The 26113-nt window shown below is 38.8% G+C and overlaps 2 protein-coding genes across 7 annotated transcripts in view; one reads left to right on the plus strand and one right to left on the minus strand.

Moving 5' to 3' along the window:
- Arsk (arylsulfatase family member K) overlaps window positions 1-9016 on the minus strand; it is a 28082-nt gene extending 19066 nt beyond the window's left edge. Inside the window, exons 1-3 of the mRNA XM_021180643.2 lie at window positions 8754-9016; window positions 4174-4303; window positions 1959-2118 (exon numbers count right to left, since the gene is read on the minus strand). Of these exons, the coding sequence (XP_021036302.1) occupies window positions 1959-2118; window positions 4174-4303; window positions 8754-8888 (425 nt within the window). The 5' untranslated portion in view covers window positions 8889-9016. The remainder of the gene's footprint in view (window positions 1-1958; window positions 2119-4173; window positions 4304-8753) is intronic.
- A 96-nt stretch (window positions 9017-9112) lies between these two features.
- The window catches only part of Ttc37 (tetratricopeptide repeat domain 37), an 89456-nt gene continuing 72455 nt past the window's right edge, over window positions 9113-26113 (plus strand). Inside the window, exons 1-9 of one of the 6 annotated variants that reach the window (XM_021180671.2) lie at window positions 9113-9205; window positions 9746-9815; window positions 15410-15473; window positions 16936-17084; window positions 18895-18985; window positions 22430-22573; window positions 22932-23023; window positions 23788-23863; window positions 24322-24462. In XM_021180671.2, the coding sequence (XP_021036330.1) occupies window positions 18896-18985; window positions 22430-22573; window positions 22932-23023; window positions 23788-23863; window positions 24322-24462 (543 nt within the window). In that variant the 5' untranslated portion in view covers window positions 9113-9205; window positions 9746-9815; window positions 15410-15473; window positions 16936-17084; window position 18895. The other 5 variants (XM_029468333.1, XM_029468332.1, XM_029468331.1 and 2 more) reach the window with 5 other exon arrangements.

Here is a 26113-nt window from a genome sequence, read left to right on the forward strand (position 1 = left end):
CCAGAGACCCTGAAATTAATAGAGGAGAAAGTAGGGAAAAGTCTCAATATATGGGCACAGGGGAAAAATTCCTAAACAGGACAGCAATGGCTTATGCTGTAAGATGAAGAATTGACAAATGGGACCTCATAAAATTGCAAAGCTTCTGTAAAGCAAAAGACACTGTCAATAAGACAGAAAGGCCACCAACAGACTGGGAAAGGATCTTTACCAATACTAAATCTGATAGGAGACTAATATCCAATATATACTAAGAGCTCAAGAAGCTAGACTCCAGAAATTCAAATAACCCCATTAAAAATGGGGTTCAGAGCTAAACAAAGAATTCTCAACTGAGGAATACCGAATGTCTGAGAAGCACCTGAAAAAATGTTCAACATCCTTAATCATCAGGGAAATGTAAATAAAAACAACCTTGAGATTCCACCTCACACCAGTCAGAATGGCTAAGATCAAAAATTTAGGTGACAGCAGATGCTGGTGAGGATGTGGAGAAAGAGGAACACTCCTCCATTGCAAGCTTGTACAACCACTCTGGAAGTCAGTCTGGAGGTTCCTCAGAAAATTGGACATAATACTACCAGAAGATCCAGCAATACCTCTCCTGGGCATATACCCAGAAGAAGTTCCAACTGGTAATAAGAACACAAGCTCCACTATGTTCATAGCAGCCTTATTTATAATAGCCAGAAGGTGGAAAGAACCCAGATGTCCCTCAACAGAAGAATGGATACGGAAAATGCGGTACATTTACACAATGGAGTACTACTCAGCTATTAAAAACAATGGATTTATGAAATTCTTGGACAAATGGATGTATGTGGAGGATACCATCTTTAGTGAGGTAACCCAATCACAAAAGAAGTCATTACATATGTACTCACTGATAATTGGATATTAGCCCAGAAACATAGAACACCCAAGATACAATTTGCAAAACACAAGAAAATCAAGAAGAGAGAAGACCAATGGGGTGGATACTTCATTCCTCCTTAGAATAGGGAACAAAATACCCATGAAAGGAGTTACAGAGACAAAGTTTGAAGCTAAGACGAAAGGATGGACTATCCAGAGACTACTCCACCTGGGGATCCATCCCATAATCAGCCACCGAATGCAGATACTATTGCATATGCCAGAAAGATTTTGCTGAAGGGACCCTGCCATAGCTGTCTTGTATGAGGCTATGCCAGTGCCTGGCAAATACAGAACTGGATGCTCACAGTCATCTATTGGATGGAACACAGGGCCCCCAATGGAGAAGCTAAGTACCAAAGGAGGTGAAGGGGTCTGCAGCTCTATAGGTGGAACAACAATATGAACTAACCAGTACCCCCAGAGCTCATATCTCTAGCTGCATATGTAGCAGAAGATGGCCTAGTTGGCCATCATTGGGAAGAGAGGCCCCTTGGTATTGCAAATTTATATGCCCCAGTACAGGGGAACTCCAGGGCCAAGAAGTGGGAGTGGGTGGGTAGGGGAGCAGGGCGGAGGGAGGGTATAGGGAACTTTTGGGATAGCATTTGAAATGTATATAAAGAAAATATCTAATAAAAAAATAAAAAAATATTAAAATCCATTAAGTATAATTTTTTTTTTGTTTCTTTTCAGGACAAGGTTTCCTCTGTGTTGCCTTGAGTGTCCTGGAACTCATAGAGTACTGGGACTAAAGTCATCTACCAACAATGCCAGGCTGCTAAAATCCAGTAACTATACATGTTCATGTTTTAGAAAAGAAAAACCCAGCCATTATTCATGTTAATGTTTTAGGAAAGAAAAACCCAGCAGAATATTAGGAACTTTAATATTTTAAGAAGATTAAAGAATCTTAAGTTTTAGCCAAATTGGCATAATTGAGGGATTAAGAGATTTAATTTTAGCCTAGTGGTAAAGCAAGTGGTGAAAAAGAGCCATTGAATGTGCGACAGAGGATGGTGTGGGGTTAATTTAATTCTTACCTAATGGAATGATGTCCTGAAGTATAGTCCACTTTCCCAAATTTCTGTGTCTGATAGCCATGCTTCTCCATGATGTCCATCCATGTCGTATAATTTGGATCCAGACCCTTAAAATTATTCCAAGATTCTGTCAAGTGAGTGAAGAGGCCACTCCACATTGCTGGGGGTTAAAAAACGAGAAATAAAAGAATACAAATAAAATAAATAAATCCAAAAATAAAAAAAACCCACAAAAATAAAAGAAATAAAAGAAACTGATGAAGGTAAAATTTAACAATTCAAATTTAAAAGGAATTACTCGAGAGCATGGCTGGCTGGTTTAGAGTCTGTGGTCTGGAATAAGAAATGCCACCAGCTGGGGCAGTTCACAGACATTCCTCATTGCTACTTCAATTTACTGGAGGGAAACCCTACAAGGGGTTAATATATCTGTTCTTCATATGGATTCACCAAGGCCTAGAGGTTAAGTTGATTAAGGTATTTGTTGTATTTATGGCTGGATTTTATATATAGGGCTTGAACATCATTAGCATTTTTTCAGTCATAAAAGCTGCCTGTAAGTATTTTGTCTAATTTTTTAAACCACAAGTTAGTGCACCGACAATTATAGACCTTGATTCCCTATATTCTCAAGGGTTTTCCTAGTAATTATCTTTCTGCTAGGTTTTTCTAAGAAAAAAGGATGCTATGTGTTCTCTTTCATTTTCTAACATTTAATAAATGTTTCTTTTCCTTTTCTCGTTTTGTGTGTAGACATAGTAGGCTGGATAGGCCTTCTTTTCTGTGTGTGTGCATGTGCATGTCTAGATTGTCTTCCTAAATAGTTTTTGAGAAAAGGTATCCCTCCCTAGATCCCTTCCTCCCCCTCTCCCTTCCTTCCTACTTCCACCTTCTCACTGAACTTGGCTGGCCAGTCCACAAGTCCCAGGAACCTTCCTGTCTCTGCCTTCAAGTGGTAGCATCATTATATGCATGCACTGTCACACTCAGCTTATTATTGTTGCTTAAATTCATGGGTGCTGGGTACTCAAGGTCAGGTCTGATGACCATGGGGCAAGCACTTCAGAAAGTGAGCCATACTCCATGCCCCTCTTTTCTGATCTAAGTAAATACTGTCTGAGAGGTTGGGTATGAATCCCAGTAACCATAGTTCTGGTATGCTCTTTGATGTTATTCAATCTTTTTGTTTGAGTTTTCTTCTGCAAATTGGGCTATTAATAATAAACATGCTTATGGACTTATGAGGAATACTTCTAAATATTAGAAGACTATTTCCAACTACAGTAATAATATACTAACCATTTGTATCACCTTCAGAGTTCATTAACCACTTTCTCATTTACTATTCCAATCGCCAACAGTGACTTAGCACACTTGGCATTCTGTAGATGGGGAAACTGGGTTACTTCCATTACAGGGTACACTGAGGCTTAGAATCACCTTACCCAAGCTCAGGGCTCATTCTACTCAACACAGTATAGAAATTAGCAAACACATTTTTACACATGACCTCTATGTCTCTATTGGCTCAGAGAGAAACCAAACTGTTGCTGTCAGTTACAAGTTCCATGACAGGAAACCACAGACCACATGGACAGAGGCACAGGAGAGCAACTTTCAGACAAGAGTCTGAAAACAAATGTTCATTTTCTAAACTCATGGCATATGGCCAATGACAAGCTTACCACCAAAACCGTGCCTATTTGTTAATAAGGGGAGCACTTAGTCTGGTGATAGATGTAAGTTGAGACAGAAGAGAAAGAGATGAAGTATATATTCTGAAATAATTTGGAAAGTTTTAGATAAATATAAATAGAAGTTCTGCCTACGAAGGATCTTCCAGAGAGCCTGCTGACACCTCTGTGGTATGAGTTCCAGTCCTTCTGAAGCTCTCACTGAAAGACTCCCTTGAAAACACAGCTCTCTGACTTATGACTGCCTGTTCATCTGCTTTGATAGTTAAGTGAAAAAATGAAATGGAACTAGACAGCATCCCAGGCAAGAAAAAGCCTTTCTTCAGAAAAACAAGTTAGAAATTCAAATGACCCAACATTCAACATATCTTAGAACACACCAGTTACACCAAGGTATTTTTTATTAGGTATGAAATATGATTTTACAATAGGTTTTTGCATATGATAATTTGAATATGAATGTACTTCTAGTGGTCTGACTCTTTCCATTAATATTAGGAGCATTAAAGGTACATTCATACCTGCACGTGATGGACAGCAGATGGGTGAATTAGTGTAGGCATTTAGGAAGGTGGTGCCGTGTGCTCTCATGAAGTTAATGAAGGGAAGTTTTACTACCTGACTTCCTGCTTGAAATGTTAGTCTTCCATCCTGAAATAAAGAAATTCAACCACTGCTGATTATGCTACAAAAAAATTATTTCCTTTAATTTTAAACACAAAATTCACATCCCAAAAGATTTCAGGATGTTTGTTCAAAATCTCAAAAAGAATAAAAAACAACCACAGAGGTATGTTATTAAGGATCCAGTGCTCAAATAAAAATTGAAAGTGTTATGCTCAAATCCATTTACAAAAATTAAGTTAAAGAACTTCTTGAAAAGCTCTTTTGGAGGATAAAGAAATAATTTAAAAATTATATTAATAAACATTAAATGCTTGACATGTGTGTTTATGTATCAGGCATCTTGCAAGATCTAAGGATAAAGAGAGAGATAAGGTGAGTTAAAATAGAGTTTCATATCCATAAAACTTATATCCTGTAGCAGAGATTAAAAAAAAAAAACAGTAGCAAATTAAGTTTCATGTTTCAGTTTGGGTTTCATTGCTATGAAGAGACACCATGACCAAGGCAACTCTTTTTTTTTTTTTTTTTTGGTTTTTCGAGACAGGGTTTCTCTGTGTAGCCCTGGCTGTCCTGGAACTCACNTTGTAGACCAGGCTGGCCTCGAACTCAGAAATCTGCCTGCCTCTGCCTCCCGAGTGCTGGGATTAAAGGCGTGTGCCACCACACCCGGCTTCCAAGACAGCTCTTATAAAGAGAAACAGTTAATTGGGGCTGGCTGCCAGTTTCAGAGATTTAGTCCATTATCATCATGGTTAGAAGCATGGTAGAATACAGGCCATCATGGTGTTGGAGATGGAGCTGAGAGTTACATCTTGCTCTGAAGGCTGCCAGGAAGAGACTGGATTCTACACAGGGTGTAGCTTGAGCATAGCAGACCTCAAAGCTTACACCCACAGTGACACACTTCCTCCAACACGGCCACATCTACTCCAACAAGGCCATATCTCCTAATAGTGCATTCCCCATAGGCCAAGCTTTCAAACACATAGTCTATGAAGGCTGTACCTATTCAAACCACTACATTTGGATACTTATATGAATTATACGTGTGTATTTGTGTATATACATGCATATACACCTTATCCTTTGAAACAGGGTCTCATGCATATTAGGCAGCCTTCGACTTGCTATAAGGACCTTGAACTTTTGATTCTCAGACTCCATCTCCTGACTGTTGGGATCATAGGCATACATTACTGCAACCTCTTTGTGTGGTGGTGGGAATTGAATCCAGAGCTTTGTGCATGCAAGAGGAGTCCCATGTGATCTGCATCCCACACATAGCTATACATTTCAATACATTCTAATTGCTGTTTCTGAATTATGGCATGGCATTTAGTTCTTTTTCCTTCTGAGACAAGGAGGATCAAAGGAAAAGCTTAGATTTCAAGCACTGTTCTAGTTTGATTTTGTTGTTGTCACAAACATAACCATGACTCAAAGCAACTTATGGAAGAAAGGTTTATTAGCTCTGGCTACCGTCCATCACTGAGAGAAGTTGGGCCAGGAATTAGGCAGGATCTTGAGGAGCAGAAACCATGGAGGAACACTGTGTGCTGGCTTGGTTTCTGGCTTGCTCACTCACAGTCTTATGCTTAGTTAGTGTTCTTATATAGCCCCAGAACCACCGAGACAGGCCGTAAACTAGACAGGCTGTAAGCTAGACAGGCCACAAGATACTGATGCCCACAATGCTCCCTGCTCTCCTATACCTATGAATAATCAAGGCGCTCTCCCTCTTCTTCTTCTTCCTCTTCTTCCTTTATAACTTGACACAAGCTGGAGTTATTATACCTCAGATGAAAAAAATGCCGCTATCAGATTGCCTGTGGGCAAGTATGGGGGAGCATTTTCTTGATTAATATGGGATTAATTAATGATTGGTGTGGGAATGTTCACCTAACTGTACACAGTGCTACTCCGGGGCAGGTAGCCCTGGGTTATATAAGATAGTCGGCTGAGGAAGCCACAGGAGCAAAGCCGTATGCAGTCTTCCTTCGTGACTTCTGCTGCAGTTCCTGGCCTGACTGGATGGAGTGTGACCTGATACTTTAAAGATGAAACAAAGCCTTTCTTCCCCAGCATGTGTTCAGTTACAATGTTTTATCACAAGAATAGAAATACTTATTAAGATTCCCCCACAGACATGCTCATAGGTCAGTGTGATCTAGTGATCTAGGCAATGTCTCTGGGATAACTTTAGGCTATATCAAATTGACAATTAAAGCTAACTAGAAAAAGCATTATCCTGTTAAGTCGTAAAAAAATGACTTATCTGTTATGGCAAGGCCTTAGCATATTGTGTGCCTTCTCTTACTTATCTACCACGCCAAGTTATATTATGGGAGATTCCATAGTATACATTCCTGTCCCACTATTTACTTCTGAAACCTCATGAAATGAAAACCAGCGTGGCCGCAACAGTGGGGAGGTGCAGTGTGTGTGGAAGCAGGGGTGTAGGGGGTGCCCTTGTCCTTTAAGGTCCAGGCAGAAGTGCTTTTTATTCAGATATAATTTATATACAACTTACACATTTAAAATGTGCAACTCAAAGGTTTTTAGTGTATCCAGAAAGTCATTTAGAACATTTATATTATTCCCAGAAGCACCCTTAGCCTTCACCCTGGGCTCATTTAAAACTGAGGCAATGACTAACATGCTGTCTGTCTCTACATAGCTGCTTTCTTTGGACATTTCATATAAATGGATTCATATAAAATATAGTCTGTCATCATTTCTTTTGAATAAATAGTTTTCTAGGTCCATTCACACTGTAACAAGCATGAGTTTTGGATTTCTTTTCTGGTTGCTGAATAATACTACCAAATTCCATCTATACATTTACCAGTACATGGCTATTTAGGTTGTTTTCACTTCTCATCTTCTAGAATAATCCTGTCATGTAGAAGCTTTGGTGCAGACTATGTTTTCATTTCTCTTGGACACAAACACAAGCATACACATCTAGGAATAGAATTGCTACATTGCATAGTAACTCTATAGTTAGTCACTGTAAAAACTGTCAAATGGTTTTCCAAGGTGGCCACACCACTTTACAAAGCATATCAACAGCCATGTATGAGGTTTCTAATTCCTCCATATTCTCATTAACTCTGGTTATTGTTTATGGTGTGTGTGTGTGTGTACTAAAGAACTGACATATTAACTGTAAAAAAACAACAGGATAAGCACAACAGTTTCATACTCTGATCATATTTACCTCCACATTCCCTCCTCCCCACCCTTGGCTCTCCCCATATCGTCTCACATGACCTCCTCCTATTTTTATGCCTTTTGATTCTGGCTATCCTTATGGGGATCAATTGGTTTGAGCTACATTTCCCTAATGATTAATGAATCTAACCTTCTTATGATGGGCTTATTGGCTATCTGTATATATTCTGTGTAGGAATGTCTTTTCAAATCCTTGGCTCATTTTAAATTGCCTAATCCAAGATTATGACAATTTACACTTCCATTGTCTTGAAGGAGTTTTATAGCCTTAGCTTTTACATTTAAACCATTGACTAACTTTCGTTTTTACACATGGTGGAAGGCAGGACCCAATTTTGTTCCTTTCCATGTATATATTTACTTTTCCAGCACTACTTGTTTATAAGACTATTATTCTGGACTCTTAATTCTACTCTACTGGTCTGAATATTTATTGTTCTGCATGTAAAGTACTATTGTGGCTATTGTAGCTTTACCATAAGTTTTGAAATTAAAAGTTTTTTTTTTTTTTAAATCAGTCTTCTTTTTCATGTTTTTTCTCCCCTCCCAATTCGGGGTCCTTTCACTTTCCATATGAATTTAAATCGAATTTAAGGTTATGCATACACATATAAGTTCTTTAAATCAGTGCTAACACAAGTATAGAATGTCTAGATTAGCGGTTCTCAACCTTTCTATGCTGTAACAGTTTAATGCAGTTCCTCATATTATGGTGACTCTCCCAACCATAATATTATTTTTGTTGTCACTTCATAACTGTAATTTTGTTAGGTGTGAGTTGTAATGGAAATATCTGATATTTCCGATGGTCTTAGGTGACTCCTGCAAAAGGTAACTCGACCTCTCCCAAGGGATCGAGACCCACAGGTTGAGAATTGCTGGTCTAGTGAATAAAGTTAAATTTCCTTCATTCTCAACCGAGCATTAAGTTTTGCAAATGTAGGCAACTGACATATGACTCTGGAAAACGAATACAGTTTTATGGAAGTACACAATGCGTTTTCCTTCAAAACGGAATTGAACCTGGATATTGGTTAAATGTTAATAATGGTAAAAATGCTTAATCTGTGCCCATAGTGAGCAGGTGTAGTCTCTTCTGGTGTGGTTGAGGCAGAAGGATTGCAAAGCCCAGGAGTTAAGAGACTGGCTTCTTTCTACTACTTTATTAGTATGCACATGTGTGCTTGCAGGTGTGCGCATGCTCTGGGCGGTGTCTGCTCCCCGTCCTCTGGGTACTTACGAAGGAGTCACTGGCGACCAGCACCACATTAGGCGCCTGGTTCACTTGCATCCTTTTCTTCTGTATTCTGGGGGCCGGTGCTGCGAGTGCTAACGCTGCGACCACCGACACCAACAGCAGCAGCATCGCGGGCATGGGCGTTCAGAAGCGGCTGCTGAGCGGGTTTCCTGTCGCCTGCTCTCCAGTCATGAGCAGGGGCCGGACTCCAGGGACAAGACTAGAAGTTTGGCTTACAAATACAGAAGTAAATATGAGCGGCACCTAGAAACTACACCTCCCATCAGGCCAAGGGTAGGCGCATGCGCAAAAGCAATCGCGCTCAGCCCATGTGAAGACCGTTTTAATCAAATTTCGAGCTAATGATAGCTCTGCCAGTTCCTCTCACTCAAGCGATGTCTGGGGAAGCGCGCATGCGTTGTTCAGACTTGTACTTGGCAGTCCCACATGCCCAGGTGGGTTCTGATTGCTTCGGTTTTGGCAGAAGTTGAAATCTAAAGGCAGTAGAAATGGTATTTAGGGGGAGAAAATACTGAGCATGAGCGTGATGTTACGGGCTGTCTTCCTTTCGTGCGGGGCTCAATGTTCGCTGACAAAGTGAACTTGACGGTGATGAGGTGGCAGTGATTCTGTCACTTAAATTGGATTGGGTTGTGCCTATATGGGACTTTAGGCTAGGTCACCTCGTGTGTGGTCTGGGTAGTGGTGTGGATTTCTGCTGCGTTCCGGAACCCTAGTCAGGAAGCCCCCCTCATCGTATTTCCTCCTTTTGCTGACCTGTAAGGATTGTGCTCATATGGGTTGAAGAGCGGGCCTAATAAGTTTCAGGTTCCAGATACGGAACAGCTTGGCTGTTCTTTGTCTTTGGAGTAGCAAAAGGGACCGGTTCTAAAAGGTACAGATGTGGACTGTGTGAAGTGTGCGGTTAATTGATGTATGCTCGGAGTAACATTGTTGGGTATAGAATAATCAGCTGTTCCTTTTTTAATTGTTAGATTCCTTTGGAGAATTCTGGAAGAAGCACGTTTCTATTTTCAAGTCAAATTATTCACTGATAAGTTTCAGGTATATATAATTGTACATTACACCAGTGGTGTTGATTTTCTGGCAGGAAAAGTAATGCTATTTATTTAAAATCTCAACTCTCATATCTGGCAGCCTTTTGTACAGATTAATTGTAATAAAGAAAACACCTTACACATCTCATACAGAGCGGTATGTGTTTAGTGTCTGTTAAGCTTTACTGTATATTTACTGTGTAGCGTGCTTTACGTGGAATGCACTCTGTAATCTTCACTTAGACTACTTTACAGATTCGGAAACAGACAGAGAGGTTAAATAACTTTTCAGGGGTGAGAAAGCTTATCTAAGTAGATTACCTCCTAAACAGGGCACACTCCCCAGACTTGTGTTGAGTAAATTTGGAATGTAGGAGACATACTTTACAGAAACAATATCAACTGGTGCTTAGTTTTATAAAAATTACATTTGGTATTCCTTTTTTGCATAGTAATGATTCGTTGAACACTGATGATCCTTGAAGGCTCTGTTTCTGCAGGCCCTTGTTCTGAGGACAGAGCGCATCCTTTTCTTCTTTCTGTAATTGCGGTGTCAGATGAGAGCATGCGCTGTAGCAGGTTGGTGGAACAGGTATTTGAGGGACGCAGTTTCAAGGGGCTGCTAGAACCTAAGAGGTTAAAAAAAAAAAATTAAACATTCTATCCTAAGATAGGAAGATCTTATATATATATATATATATATATATATATATATATATATATTTTTTTTTTTTTTTTTTAAAGTACTTTTCATCAGACATGAAGTGGGGCATATAATGGTCCTCCCTGCTAGCTTGTCCAGCCCATGCTTCACCTTCCCTGGTGGGAAAACTTCCATTGAGCAGCTCGTTCTATACTTGTGGAGGTTTAAGTATTAAAGTTCTGATTTAGAGCTGAGGACAGTTTTCTACTTTTAGCTACTCATTAATTCATTGTGCTTTGATATTACACTGATAAAAGCCTGCCTTCCTGTTTCTTCTCCAATAGTAGTCTTCTCAGTCTTGCTAACTAGTCTTCAGCTAGTTATTGCTTTACTGCAGGTTGCTTCACTTCTTTTTGTTTTCTCCTGGAATCTTAACCTTTTAAATTTAATTAACTAATTAATTATTTTCCTGGACATATCCACTGCAGCTTCCTTTTCCTCCTCTCCTCTCAGTCTCCTCCTCTCTCCTCCTCTCCCCTCTTCCCATCCCTCCCTTTATCATCAGAAAAGAGGAAGCCTCCTATGGCTATCAACAGGCCCTGGTATATTAAATTGCCACAGGACTAGGTCCATCTACTTCCATTGAGGCTAGGTGAAGCAGCCCAGTTAGGGGAAAGGGATCCACAGACAGGCCACAGAGTCAGAGACAGCCTTTATTGTTAGGAGTCCCACATGAAGACCAAGCTGTACAACTGTTACATATGTGCCAAAGACCTGGGTCTGTCCCATGCCTGCTCTCTGGTTGGAGGTTCAGTGGGCCCCTTATAGGCCCAGGTTAATTGATTCTGTAGGTTTTCTTGTGGTGTCTTTGACCCCTCTGGCTCCTACTATTCTTTCTCCCCCTCTTCCACACTATCCCACAAGCTCTGCCTAATGCTTGGCTTTGAGTCTCTGTATCTGTTTCCATCAGTTGCCCCTCTGATGACAGTTATGCTAGGCTCCTGTTTCCAAGTATAGCAGAATATCATTAGTAGTGTCAGGGGTGGTCTCTTTTGCTCATGGTGTGTGTCTCAAGCTGGATCAATCATTTTGTGGTCATTCCCTCAATTTCTGCTTTATCTTTACTCCTGCACATCTGGTAGGCAGGACAAATTGTGAGACAGGACAAATTGTAGGTCTCAGCAGAGGAATTTTCTATGGCCAAGGAATAATTAAAGATATGTTCAACATCCTTAGTCTTAAGGAAAATCCAAATCAAAACAACTCTGAGATTCCATCTTACACCCATCAGAATGGCTAAGATCAAAAACTCAAGCGACAGATAACATATGCTGGTGAGGAGGTAGAGCGAGGGGATGTGGTTGCTGATGGAAGTACAAACTTGTACAATCACTTTGGAAATCAATTTGGTATTTTCTCAGAAAATTGTGAATAGTTCTACCTCAAGGCCCAACTATACCACTCCTGGGTATATACCCAAAGAATGATCACCCATCCTCCAAGGACACATGGTCTACTATGTTCATAGCAGTTTTATTCATAATAGCTAGAAACTAGAAACAACCCAAATGTCCTTCAACTAAAGAATAGATAAAGAAAATGTGGTACATCTTAATTTTTCTTTTTTTTTTCTTTTTCTTTCTTTTTTCTTTTTACTTTTTTGGTTTTTCAAGACAACGGTTTCCTGTGAAACAAACCCTGGTTGTCTTGGACCTCACTTTGTAGATCAGACTGGCCTTGAAGTCTCAGAGAATCCACCTGTCTCTGCCTCCCAAGTGTTGGGATTCAAGGCATGGGCCACCAGACCCCAGGATTGTCTCTTCTTGTTTTAGTGACTGCCTTCTGGACATAGATGTTTCTGTTAATCACCGAGTTACTCCGTGAGCAAAGGATCTTTTATGTGTGCATGTGTTTATATGGTTAGGTAGTATTCAGGATAGAGGCTGTGGTTTAGTTCACAAGGGCTGATATAACAAAATACCACAACAGAAATCTATTTTCTCATAATTCTGAAGTTTAGAAGTCCAAATTCAAAGAGTAATTTCATTACTCTTCAGATGTAAATTCATCTAGTCTTCATTGCCTTTGTACTTTGCAAATAGTGTTGTATTCTGAAATTCTATCACATATGATGTATAAATTTTGGGGTGTTGTTTGACTTTTCTTATGGAAACATGATCAAGCAGGCTGAACTAATGAGCTTCTTGGAATTACTTACGGAGCATGGGTGTGGAGTTATGTAGGGGAATATGAATGACTCAAAGGTAGCTGCATCACTGAAAAGCCATTGCAACATGGGCAATGATTCATGAAGGCTGTGTTCTTGAAGCTCCCTTTATAACCTGTGAATACCTCAGCCACTTGAGAGAGTATCCTGCACTTCATTTTGTTACTACTTATTTTACCTTGGGAGAGGAGCCTTGTAAATCATGTCAGTTTCAGGTGCTTTCTGAGACTTGTGAGTTGTTTATTTCTTGAACCTTATAAACTTTATTTTTTGAGTCTTAAGCAGCCTACCACCAGGATGGAATGTTTTAATTTGAAAGAAATTTCTATATAACATAACAGGATACAATTATCCCACAACAGGCTCAGATCTCTGTATGTCTGTGTCTATCAGGTTTACATCATCAGTTAGTGATTTCCATGTTAGGAACAGGTTGGTTTAGAAAAAAAATTCTATTCTTAAGAAGTTAGAGGGTGGGTGTTCAATTGAACAGTCTGGATCTAGCCTCTGCAGGGCTTTTAATATCCAAAGGAACAAGAGAATTTCCCTAAGAACTTCCAGTTTTGGGAAACATAGATATACATACTTGTAAAAGTCTAAGACTAGAAAAGGCATTAAAAAGTATGGGTAATAGTTGAATGAAAAAAAATACAACCCCCTCCCCCAAAGCAGTAATAACCCAAACTATTTTCTGGAGCATGCTAGGGTTTTCAAAATGTCAGCTCACTTTCACTGAACTGAGTGTTCTGTGATGGCGGAGTTTAGAGTTGCTGCATTCAGCTGTATAGGGTATTTGGATTTTCCTGAGACTTTAAGAATCCAGTATACATTGTGATGGGACACTGAGATCTGTATGGTAGCCACAAATTTCCTGCACCATGTAGTAATGCCTTTAAGCATGTTCTCTGGAATATATTTTTGGAAATGCTGGTATAGGTCAAAAATCTTATAGGATAGGACTGGTGTGAACTTGGTATGGTGTAGGTTGTATGTTTGACACTTCAACATGGCCTTGTTAAGAGTAAAATGAGACAAGGCAAAAGTAAGAGTGAGCAGGCTGAACAGTTGAGAGAAGCAAGGATACACAGGTAGAATACTGGAGGGCTCGCCAAAAGAGTAATGTGAGTATTCACACATGCCTCTTGGTGATCTAGACTTTGGAAGCTAGATCGTCCGTCGTGTGTTTTATGTGTACTACTCAACAGGATTGTGTCGTAGTTGCAGAGATACTAGTGCTGTGTTGAAACACCATGACCAAAGCAACCTGGGGAGGAAAAGATTTATTTGGCTTACACTTCCACATCACATTTGATCATCAAAGGAAGTCAGGACTGGAACTCAACCAAGGCAGGAACCTGGAGGCAGGAGCTGATGCAGAGGCCTTGGAGGAGTGCTGTTTACTGGCTTGCTCCCCATGGCTTGCTCATCCTGCTTTCTACAAAACCCAGGACCACCAGCCCAGGTGTTGTCCCACCTACTATGGATTGGGCTCTTCCCCATCAATCACTAATTAGGAAAATACTCAACAAACTTGCCTGCAACCTTTAATTAAAAAATTGTTTATGTGTACTATATTTACCTCATTTCCACAATTCTTCTGGTGCCTTTCATGTCTTCCTACAACTAGCTCCTCTCAAATTCTTAACCTTTAAAAAAAATATTATTGTTATATACACACATGCACACACATATATAGAAATGAATATAAAAATACAAACTGCTGAGTCAATTTATTGTTGCTCATATGTATATGTTTTAGGGTTGACTACATGGTATTGGATAACAAATTAGTGTTCTCAAATCTCTCTTAATTGCCTATAGCTCTTCATCTAGAGGTGGAGCTTTTTGTGATTTTCAGCATCCATATTGGCATTTCAGCTGGCACTGTCATTCTTAGGTCTTGTTTACGTAACCGTATTATTTTGAATTTGGGATGACGACAGGATTTCCAACAGTTTCTGAAATGACCCTTATTGTCACTTCTGCTACTGTCTTTGTATGCACGGGAAGGAGTGTTCTTATCATTGACAATCTAAAATCAAAATAGTGATTTTGAAAGTTATGAAAGTTGTTGAAGATACTGTGTATTGTGCTGTATCAAATACCCAGCCAAGATTTAATTCTTTATGTAGGAATAAACATTAATTTCACTATTATACAAATTTCTTGATTCTTTTTTTTTTTAAAGATTTATTTATTTATTATATGTAAGTACACTGTAGCTGTCCTCAGACACTCCAGAAGAGGGCATCAGATTTCGTTACGGATGGTTGTGAGCCACCATGTGGTTGCTGGGATTTGAACTCTGGACCTTCGGAAGAGCAGTCTGTGCTCTTAACCACTGAGCCATCTCGCCAGCCCAGCCATCTCGCCAGCCCTTGATTCTTTAATTAATTATGTGTATACAAAATCATTGTTTTAAAATGAATTTCTTTATGACTTGCTGTCATATTGATTGTATACCTTTGTTTCTATGCCTCTGTACCTGGGGTTGCGGAACATTCTGCAGGAGGAAAGGAGGCGTGCTTGGAACAGCTTACGGCCTGGTTTAAACCAGTTCAGAACTTTGGAGATGGAGATTAGTAGCTCTCTGAAAGATGAAAGACTGAAAACCGTATAGATTTATTTTTCATGTTTTAAATTATGATCAGGATGAGTCTAATTAAAAAAAAATATGGAAGGATTTGGGTGTTGGGTATCACTATCTCATGCTTGTGTTTACTTAATTTAGGTGAGAAATGGGTAAGGAACAACTTGACATTCAGTTCATGAAGAAGATGCAGGCATGGTAACAGGTAAGGGGGGAGCAGTGTGCTAAATCACAGGCAGTCAGCCTGTCTTTATGGAACGATCGATCCCAGGTCCTTCAACAGCAGGACTAGTGATGGATACTGTTTTATATTATACTACAGGTCAGAACAAATACCTTTAGACTATTTATTACTTTTTGTTGTGACTTACTTTCTAACTCTTTGAAAATACAGTTATTGCTACTTTTAAGCTTAATTTGAGTAAAAAATTTTAAAGTTGCTAGTTGGAAAATTTTCATTGCATAAAACTATGCAAAAGTGTATGCATTTTCTCTTGGTAATCAGTTATTGTGCTCAGCTTCTTTTAGCATAGTATACTGAGTTCTATCTCGGGAGGAAAGACAAACAGGAGGAGGAGAGGAGTTAGGAAAAGTGTTATTAGAACTGTGGAATAGCATTGCAGCCTTTCAAAGGACTTATACTCTTAGAAATGCTTAGAATTGAGGGAAATACTCCAAATAGAGGAGTGTAGGGGTACATGGAATAATTTTAGACAATGGATTTTTTATGAAAAAAAAAAGGGTTTTGAATGTTACTTAGTTAGTGGTCAGTTTTCTAATGTTTATTTTTAAAAAATGGTTAATAGGCCTCTTCTTGTCCTATTTAAAAATAGTTACTTTCAGGGACAAATTGCTTTGTGTTTGAAACTTACATGCATGCACATATGTGCATTCGTGTATATATGTGTTAGAAGAAAGGAGTACCTGAGAACCTGTGTCCTATGGCTAAGTGAAGAAGGAATGGGAAGAGAATAGATGGTTCCATTTCCGTGTAAAGAATTTCATGTGGAAGAGGGTAGATATGGAAGATCCTGAATATAGCAGCTGTTATCAAGAGAAAGTGGGCGTTTCTAGTGGGCTTCAAATGTAACATACAGTCTCTGATGCTTTTCAGCTGTCCTTTGTCTAAGCTGGTCTACCTGACTCTCCAGGTCTGTAATCTTTGGAGGCTCTACTTAATTCCAGTTTGCTTCTGATACTTGGTGTATCTACTGTGGTCTGTTCAGTGTAATTTTCTCATTCTCTCTTGCTTCCTTTCTTGTTCTCCTGTTCTCTCCTTTCCCCTTATGTGATGTCTCTGACTGGAGCGATGTTCTTTCTTCTCTCCATTGTTGTGGCCTGTCTTCTCCTCATAGTTGTTTATTACCTCACACAGTGTGTCTTCTCTAAACCCGTACTGTACCTGCCCGTTTCACCTTTAGTCTGGCATTTGGTTCTCTAAGGGCTCATAGGAAGCCATAGATGTTTCTCCTGATTTAGATTGTATTCTTCAGGGCAGCAGGGCCTTTTGTATTTTGTCTGTCATTGGAGAGCTCGGTGCCCACGTGGAGATTGTCTCTTGTTTCTTCCTTGTTTATTCACCCACCTAAGGTCTTCTTTGTTTTATTTTTTACTTGGATCTCTTTATTTGTCTGAATTGGCTATCCTCACTGATCTTTTCTTTTCAGTCTACAGGTTACCTTGCTGAAGGAACGTGGCTTGAGAAAGCTAATGTGAAATCAGTGCTAAACTTTGTTAACTACTGCCATTAAGACTCGTAGACCAAAAGCATTTTTTCTCTAGTTCATCTCTAAATCAATTACCAAGAATCTTTCAGGTAAGGTAGTCATTCAAAGATGACATAATGTGATGTGTAATTTGGTAATTATTGCACCAAGATGTTATATATGGGAAATCTGAATGTATCATAGATAAACTGATTTTATAGTGTTATAATTTTTATATTATACTGAATATTAGGTTTCTTTAAGTTAAAACAACCTTATCTATAAGTCTCTAACTTCATAGATTTCTTTTGTCTCATACTTGTGCATTTCAGTTTGGTTAGAATGTAATGGTAGTATTCTGTTAGTGTTTTGTTTTAGTGTGCTATGTTAGTGTACCGTGTTCGTGCACTACATCAGTATAGCATGTTAGCATATAGTGTGTTTATGTAGTACATTAGTGTCGTGTGTTAGTGTATTATATTAGCATAATATGTTAGTGTACTGTATTTGTGTATAGTTTGTGTATGGCATGAGTGTATTATGTTAGTATAAAATGTTAGTATGTGGTGATTGTGTAAAGTGTTAATGTACTGTATTAGTATATTGTAGTGCACTACATTAGTATGCTGCATGAGTGTATTGTGTTAGTGTACTTTGTTAATGTACAGTGTTAGAGTACTTCATTAGTGTACTGTGTTAATGTTCGTCTTAGTGTGTTGTGTTAATGTATTGTATGTGTAGTGTTAGTGTATTGTGTTTGTATAAAGTGTCAATGTACTGTGTTCATATACAGTGTTTGTGTTAGTGTTACATTGATCTACTGTGTTGCTATACTATGTTAATGGATTGTGCCCATGTACTATGCTTGTGAAATATGTTAGTGTACTTACTGTGGGAGAGTAGTTACTCTGTTCCCTTACTGTATTTGAATACAGTGGTGCTATACTCTGGGAGTTTGTTACTCAGAATATCTGGAATTTGGAGCTGCTTAGTATTTAATTTTGTTTTATCTTTATGATGAAATTAGAAAGAGGTCAAGTCAGCAGAAAATGCAATTGTTTCTCTCTTTTAAGAATTGTATTATTAAAAGCAAAGAATTATATTGTGATTGCATTTGGTTTAGATAAGTCTGTAATTTATAAAATATTAACATGGGCTACTATAGTTTAAATTAAATTAATGTACTTTCTTATTAAATGAAGTACTTTGCCTATAAAGAAAAATCTTTTAAATTTTTGAAATAATTTTTAAAAATTAAATTGCTGTACAAAATATTAGGTTTCATCTAGGGAAAGTTGGCTTTAAACTTGGCTATGTAGCAGAGATTGGCCTTGAACTCCTTGAGTTTATTTTATTGGATCTTGCTTTAAAATTGGCTTGGGATTACTATATATTGTAGGTCTTTGTTCATAAGATCCTCTGAATTATAGCTAAACGTGTGGAGCGTGGATATAATTCTAATACAGCTGCATTTCAACATATATTTATTGGTCAACTGCATTTGTCAGACTAAGTCCTAGAGACAGAAAACCAAAAACAGACAAAATCCTATTTATACAGAACTTAGATTCTGCTGGTGTTAGGATACACATAATAGAGTAGAGATGTTGAATATATGGTACAGGAGATGTGTTAGTACTTGGAAGTAAAATAAAGCAAGAGAAGGGCATACAGGGTGATTTTAAGTAGGAGAGGGAAGAATTCAAATCTTAGGAAGCTTGTTCAGGGAGTAGTCCAATGAGAGGAGACAGTTGAATAGAAATCTGAAGAAGGGAGGGAATGAACTGTGTGTATAGCAGGAGGGAAAGCATGTTCCAGAGAGAAGAAATTAGATAGTTCTTTTTCAGACGGTTATGTTTACTGGGACTCATCATTAGGGAGATATTCTTGTAGGTTCACTCCAGCTTCTTGTTTTGATAGAATGTCCAGCAAAGAAGTGAAGACTGCTCTAAAAAGTGCAAGAGATGCAATCAGAAACAAAGAGTACAAAGAAGCTTTGAAGCATTGCAAGGTAAAGGGTATTTGTTTCTTGGGCAATCAAATACATTACCAATTTATGAGTTATTTGTAGGTATAAGTCTTTAATTGTCCATATTGAGTCAAGTGGTAATACCTGAAGAGCAGTTAGACTCATCTCTCCTTATAAGTGGGGTAGGTGTCTATTGCTGCACTTAATACTCTTGTTTGCTAAATTATCAAAGCTGTTTTCAAAGGCAGAAGTATCAAAAGCATCTTGCATTATGGAATGTCACTACACATTGTTGTTGTTGTTGTTTTATTATGCTGTACTATATTTTTAAATGTGCCTGTTATGTGCATTGTGCTTGTAGAAGTCAGAACAAATTGTAGGAATCACTTCTCTCCTTCTACCATGTGGGTCCTGGGGCTTGAACTCAAATCATTAGATTTGATAGCCAGAACCTTGCATTCTGGGCCTACTCAACATTTTTATTATTTTATGGTATTTGAAATTCTGAATTCTATCTGACCAGTGGGTAGAAGAATCAAGATTCTAAAGCTTGCTTGTGCGCCTATGGGAATGTTCCTTTTAAAGAGAAATTGACTGCTATAGAAAGGATGGTGGTAGAAGTGAAGTCCTTAGGAAGGTGACAGGATGCAGCCCAGATCATGAGAGGAGGCCTTTAGTTCCACTTCTGTTTTAGCAGGAAAAAGATAGGTGCAGATACATACAGGGCGATGAGAAGATCAGAGCATTTTTTTTTTTTTCTCTGATGGCTTCTATTTTTTGGTGACACAAGGGCCCATTTGAAGCTTTGAAGTTTCATGCTGCTTAGGTGAAATCTGTGACTGATGGAGTTCAGTTTTGGATGGTAAGAATGATGAGGAGAGAGGCAGAGGAGGCTGCAATGAGAGGAGGGAGGAGGTGTGGCAGTGATGGATCGTAAGGAAGGGTCAAGCCATAGGAGTAGGAAGGAGAGTCTGAGGTCCAGAGCTGTTACAGTGAGACCTTTACAGTAATTGATTGGTCGGGTAGGCGTATCAGACACATTAGACATCACCTCAGAGGCACTAGAGCACACTGGTGCACTGAATGGGATGAAATCAAAGCATTTCCTCTTGCAGTACTGCGGCCAAGAACAAGCGCAATTTTGATTCCTTGCTTCTTTCCCTGTGACCTATCTGTCTGTAATTTATGGTTCCGTAGTTGTCTGATGTATGAGTCTCATTCTGTGCCTGCCTGAATGCTGTCTTGTTTGTTTGTCCCTCCTAAAGGGCTTTTGCTAAGCCTAATCTGCATAGACAGCATCACAGAGGGAAGGCATTCTTTAATAGAGTTTTGAACTTTACTGGTTGAGAGCACTCAGAAAAGCAAACATGACAGTGAAGCCTCAACAGACTTATGTCCATGCTGCTTCCAGTGTTTATGGTGGGTATTTGTTTATGGACAGTTTTGACCTTTCTGCTGTTTTCAGCAATTGTTTATCATAGTGGACATATAGACACACGTGCATTACTTTTTGAGTCAGGAGCATGAAAGAATATGCTATTTAAAATTAAAGCTGTGTAACATGGTATGGATACATTGCACTCTTAAAGGCAGGTTAAACAACAGGCTAACCACACAGCAAGATTTTTGTTTTGTTTTGCTTTGTTTAGTTTTATTTTTTTGAGACAGGGTCTCTCTGTGTAGCCCTGCCTGCCCTTGGAACTCTCTTTGTGGACCAGAGTGGCCTTGAACTCACAGAGATCTGCCTGCCTCTGACACCTAAGTGCTGAGATCCTAAGTATGTGTCTCCACACCTGATTTGATTCTAATTCTTTAATGGCCTCAAAGTTTATTATTTACTTGGCTATGAGGGTCAGCAAAGGTACCAGCCTCTCTGAATGTAAGAGATCTATTCATAAAAATATATTGATGACTGAGATTAGCAGACATATGAAGCCATAATGGTACTAATCTGGTAGAGTCTGTTCAGATGGAGGATGCAGTATATATGGAGTGAGAGGAGAGGAACCGTTTCCTCCAGCACGGAGCTTATCTAACTGATAATGCTCGTATGCTTGCGCGCCCACATAGTTATTACTAGTGTTAGAGTGTGTGTGTGTGTGTGTGTGTGTGATGCATGTGTGTATGGTATGGGGCATACACATGTGGACATCAGAGAACAACTTTGTGGAGCCAGTTCTCTTTCCACCTTTGCGTTGAGTTTCAGGGAGTGAACTTAGTTCTGTAGTAAGCCTGGGTGGCTCACTGAGCCATTTGGCTGGCCCATGTTCCTGTTACCTTATTTTAGATGGGTATCTTTCTGGTAAAATTTTGACATGAATTTCATCAGGTAGCTTATAATTTATAGTGGAGACAAAGCAATGGCAGATGTCTCTTATCTGAGGTAAGCCAGAACTGGTTGACACCAAAGAAAAACTACCCAGGAGTGTATTTGCTGTGGTTCTGTCTCAGAGCTTTGCAACATGGCATAAGCATCCTTTGGGGAAGCTGGCTCTAGGTTCGTTACATACAGTTAGGTACTTTAATTTCTGTGTCCTCTCAGAATTTTCTGCCTATTTTCACCACATTTCTTTTGTATGTGATTATTTCCTTTAAAATGTATCTCAGATACTGAAGCTCTGATTGTTAGTCAGACAGTAATTAGTGGTTGGTAGCTGACATGTAGCTGTGTCAGTTGAGAGGCAGTTATGTGCCACCAGTTGTACTCGGTGTTCAGAACACGAGCAGAACCAGCCCTAGTGTTAGGGTTTCACTTTGGCAGACGCCTGGTTAAGTTTTGCAGGAGGCAGCATTATTGGATTGAGTACAGCTTGTACTGTACACGGATGACAGATGGCTGGAAGTGTGTGGATGTACAGAAGTCTAATTATTGGAGAGGTTCAACTCATAGAAAGGTGATTTTCCCTAGAATAGGCAAAACCTTGAGAGGCTCCTGGTTCTTTTGTTTTTTTTCCTTTCCCTAGAACATATTAATTGTCGCCTTAAACTATTTACTTTATGTTAGCAGCTACTCTTATTTCTGAAAGCATCATCCCTGTACACCTTTGTTCTAGATGGCTGGGGTTATTTAAATATTTACTGCCATTGTGTATTTGAACATGTTTGGTATATTGACTTTAGGATGACTTGACTTATAGCTGCCATGAAGAATCCATCTTTAATATGGGAAAGTATTATTATGGAAAAGAAGATACTGGTGTTGGATGAAGTGCTGTGGAGACAGGAATGGGGCTAGGCATTACTGTTCTCTTCTACCCAGCATTCTCATGGGTGGGCGAGGCTTTTGATATAGGTAATCAAGTTCACTTGGGCACTTTACAGAAAAGCACCTCATTTTCCAAACCCTTCACAGTTTTTCATTTACAGTACCTAGCTAGCTACGAATGTAAGGTTGCTGTTGGTGGCAGATTCGTAACAGACTATTGTTTTGTTGTTTATTAAGTAGTTTCCAAAATGTAATGACTTACTCTTAATTTTTTTAATCAGACAGTGTTAAAACAAGAGAAAAATAACTATAATGCCTGGGTTTTTATTGGTGTTGCTGCAGCTGAACTAGAACAGCCTGATCAGGCCCAGGGTGCCTATAAGAAAGCTGCTGAACTAGAGCCGGAACAGCTACTCGCCTGGCAGGTATGGAGACGTGCTAGTTCTTGTAATATAGGGCAAACTGTACGTTCCAGTGTTAACAGAAGAAGTTAAACCTGCCTTATGAACAAAATTAAAGTTTTTAAATTAAAAGTTAGGTTTAGATGACAAAGATACTATTTGTTACTGTTTAACTACCTACCTAGTAGATTATTTTTAAATATAAAGACTTTTAACTATAAAGTCTTTCTACCACCTTTAGTTTACTTGGAGGGTAATTCCACACATGTTTTGCTATAAACTATGCTAATTTGTGGATGTTAGTACATTATTTCACATAATAAACACATTTCGGGACGTATGAAATTTTGCTAAGAATAACCATTGCTGCTTCCTGTTTTAGGGGCTAGCGAGTTTGTATGAGAAGTGCAATCACGTAAATGCTAAGGATGATTTACCTGGTGTTTACCAGAAGCTGTTGGAGCTCTATGGAAGGTAGGACTGCGTGGGAAAGGCGGGTCTCTTTACAAGTTTGAATTAGAATAGTTCTATTCATTGAAGTGTATTAGCTAGGCCTCTCTAGAGAAAGAAAACTGATAGAATGAATTTACATATATAAATAGCTTTATTTAGAGTGGCTGACAGGCTGTGGTCCAACAGTGGAAAGTCCATGAACCCAGTAATAATTTGGTCCTTGGGGCTGGATGTTTCAAATGGTCTTTGGGCAAACTCAGGAATTTCAGAGAAGTGGGCTCTACAGCCAGTGAAGGAAAGGACTTGCCAGAGTGAGGGAAAGCAGACAAGAGCAGCTCCAGTCTTTTACGTCCTTTATGTTGACTGCTACCTGAAGATGGGGTCCAGATTTTAAGGTAGGTCTTCCCACCTCAAATGATTCCATCAAGAAAAATCCCTCCCAGCTGTACCTAGTAGCTTGGGTTTTAGTTAATTCCAGATATAGTTAACTTGACAACCAGAAATAATCACTACAGAGGTAGAAGGACTGTAAACATTTACTGAGAATTCAGAAACCATTTCTTCCAGAAGTTTGTCACAAATTTTTTTTGTGGTTGAAATAGACTGAAAAGACTATTAAGATGATTGGCTCAATTTAGAATTTTAAAATTTATGGTCAAGATATTGACAGATGGTCTTTAGGCTTGTTATATAAAATAATACTATAGTATCAATGCTTCAGGCTTTAAGTCTTTGGTTTCTGCTATCAAATTAAGATTTCTTTTTCTTTTTCTCTTGAACCTAAGTGTTGACAGACAGAAGTGGTGTGACGTGTGTAAGAAACTTGTGGCTCTCTATCACCAGGAAAAGAAACACCTAGAGGTGAGCTAGTGACGTCTGAGCTACTTTCATAAAAATGTTAGAAAAAAGTTTTCATCTAGCTTTAATGAAAGTTAAAAATTAAGACGCAGTATGATATCAAAACTTTGAGAAATAAATTACAATGTTTTGGAAATTGAATTATAATTTAGGATATCTTAACTTCAAAACTTTAACACTAGTTTAAGTTTCCTCAGTAGTGTACTTGTGGAGCTTAGAAAGCCATATTGTTACTTTCTAAGTTGTGGGGGTTGGAGATGTAGTCTTGTGTCTTAGTGATATTTCGGTTCTGGTAATTTGCCTAATTAACTTTTTTTTTTCTTTTTCTGGTCAGAGTTCATATAGCATGGGGTATATTACTTTTGCTATTTTTACGTGTTAATGGATGAAATAATTTTGACCATTAGGTTTAGCATTTTAAGTTTATGGTAACATAACTATTTCAATCTTCTTTTCACCAGGTGGCTCGGACATGGCATAGATTGATAAAGACACGGCAGGAAGATGGAGCAGACAGACAAGAGCTTTTTGAGCTGTGGAGGAAATTGAGTCAATTGCTGGCTGAGAATATAGAAGATCAGAATAATGAGACCCAGCAGATGGTATTGTCTGGTTTGATTCTCAGGGTCTATGTCATGACCTAGACATAGGTTATGTTCATAACCTAATTCAAATTAGAAAGTGGAAACGCAGTGAAGTGACACAGGAAAGTCTTGTGTGTCTGCACAGTGAGCACTGTGTGTGCTCGGCTTGCAATTCCTAGAGGTTCTTGCTGATGATAAAATGAGAAACCTTTGCTTACAGTCTCATGTAATGTGAAGGGGTAAACTTGGGTCTTAGAATATTAGAATTTCAGGCACTTGTATTCATAAGAATCCACAATAGATCATTAACTTAGTCACTGTAGAAAGGAAAATATGTAAAAACTGACTTTCACAAAACTGCTGTAACTTCTGGAAAGTTGTACTTTGTTGCTATTATTCCTTATACTTGTTAACTAAGGGTACTGAATTACTTAATAATTACTTAATAATTCATTTGGAATATACGCACACATATATATGTATATATATAGATATCTATATATTTAGATTTTATTAGGTAATGTTCTTTTTTAGTGTATTGATTTCCAAGTCATTGAAAGAGTTTTAAAATATAAAACCTTAGTTTTGAACCATAGTTGGGAGTATCTTACATATTTTATTAGTAAGTTTAATAGTAACTTAATTTTTTATTGAAATAGATAGCTATTTAATGTATGCTTGTTAAATTGAGTCCAGTTAAAAATAATAGTTACAAACTATACACAATGAAAACTTTTTTTATATGTTTACTTGTCTATTTGGTAATTTGTATTTTTGTTCAGAAAATAATGTTGAGAATGTACTGTATATCAGGCAGTCCCCAAAGGGTTGAAGATTAAATGTTTGTGTAAGAAACCCACTTAAAAGGAGAACGGGTATTGTGGTTCACAGCTTCAGAGGTTGAGAGTGCACTGACCATCTGCTTGCTGCATCGTGTGTACAGCATGGGAGGCCAGCAAGGTCAGGAGCCCATGCAGGTCAGAGTTGCAGCAAGGTCAGGAGCCCATGCAGGTCAGAGCTGCAGCAAGGTCAGGAGCCCATGCAAGTCAGAGCTGCAGCAAGGTCAGGAGCCCATGCAGGTCAGAGCTGCAGCAAGGTCAGGAGCCCATGCAGGTCAGAGCTGTTCCCATGTGCTGGCTAGGATAGAAAGAGCCGAAGGAAGATCGGGGTCTAGTACCTCCTCCAGGGAGACCTGCCTTCGATCACTAGGCTTTACTCTCTGAAGTTTCTGCCACCTACCAAGAACACTACAGCCTGGTGAGAAACCCTCAACGCATGGCTTTCAGTGATTTTTAGGTCCGTATTTTAACATACAGTAATAATGACTTGTCTGCATAAGCAGCTGTGGGAGAAGCTTAGTAGTGACGAGTTGGGTGGCTCCTCGCTTTCTCTTAAACTCTAGCTACATAATGTAGCTTTACTAGATTTCCTAAAATGCTCTTAGTTAACAGAGTATCAACCATACCAAAGTTAATTAAGTATGTTTTTGATTTATTTATGCTTCATGGGAGATATTTCATTAAAAAAAAAAAAAGTAGTATCTTACTATGTTGCCTGGGCTGGCCCTAAAGTCCTGAGTTTATGGTATACCTCTGTCTTTTTCTTTTTTTTTTTTTTTTTTTTTCCGTTTTCACTCTCACCTTTCCCTTCCCTCCCCTCTTCTTTCCCC

This window comes from Mus caroli, chromosome 13 (assembly GCF_900094665.2).
Source record: "Mus caroli chromosome 13, CAROLI_EIJ_v1.1, whole genome shotgun sequence".
Classification (NCBI taxonomy): Eukaryota; Metazoa; Chordata; class Mammalia; order Rodentia; family Muridae; genus Mus; species Mus caroli.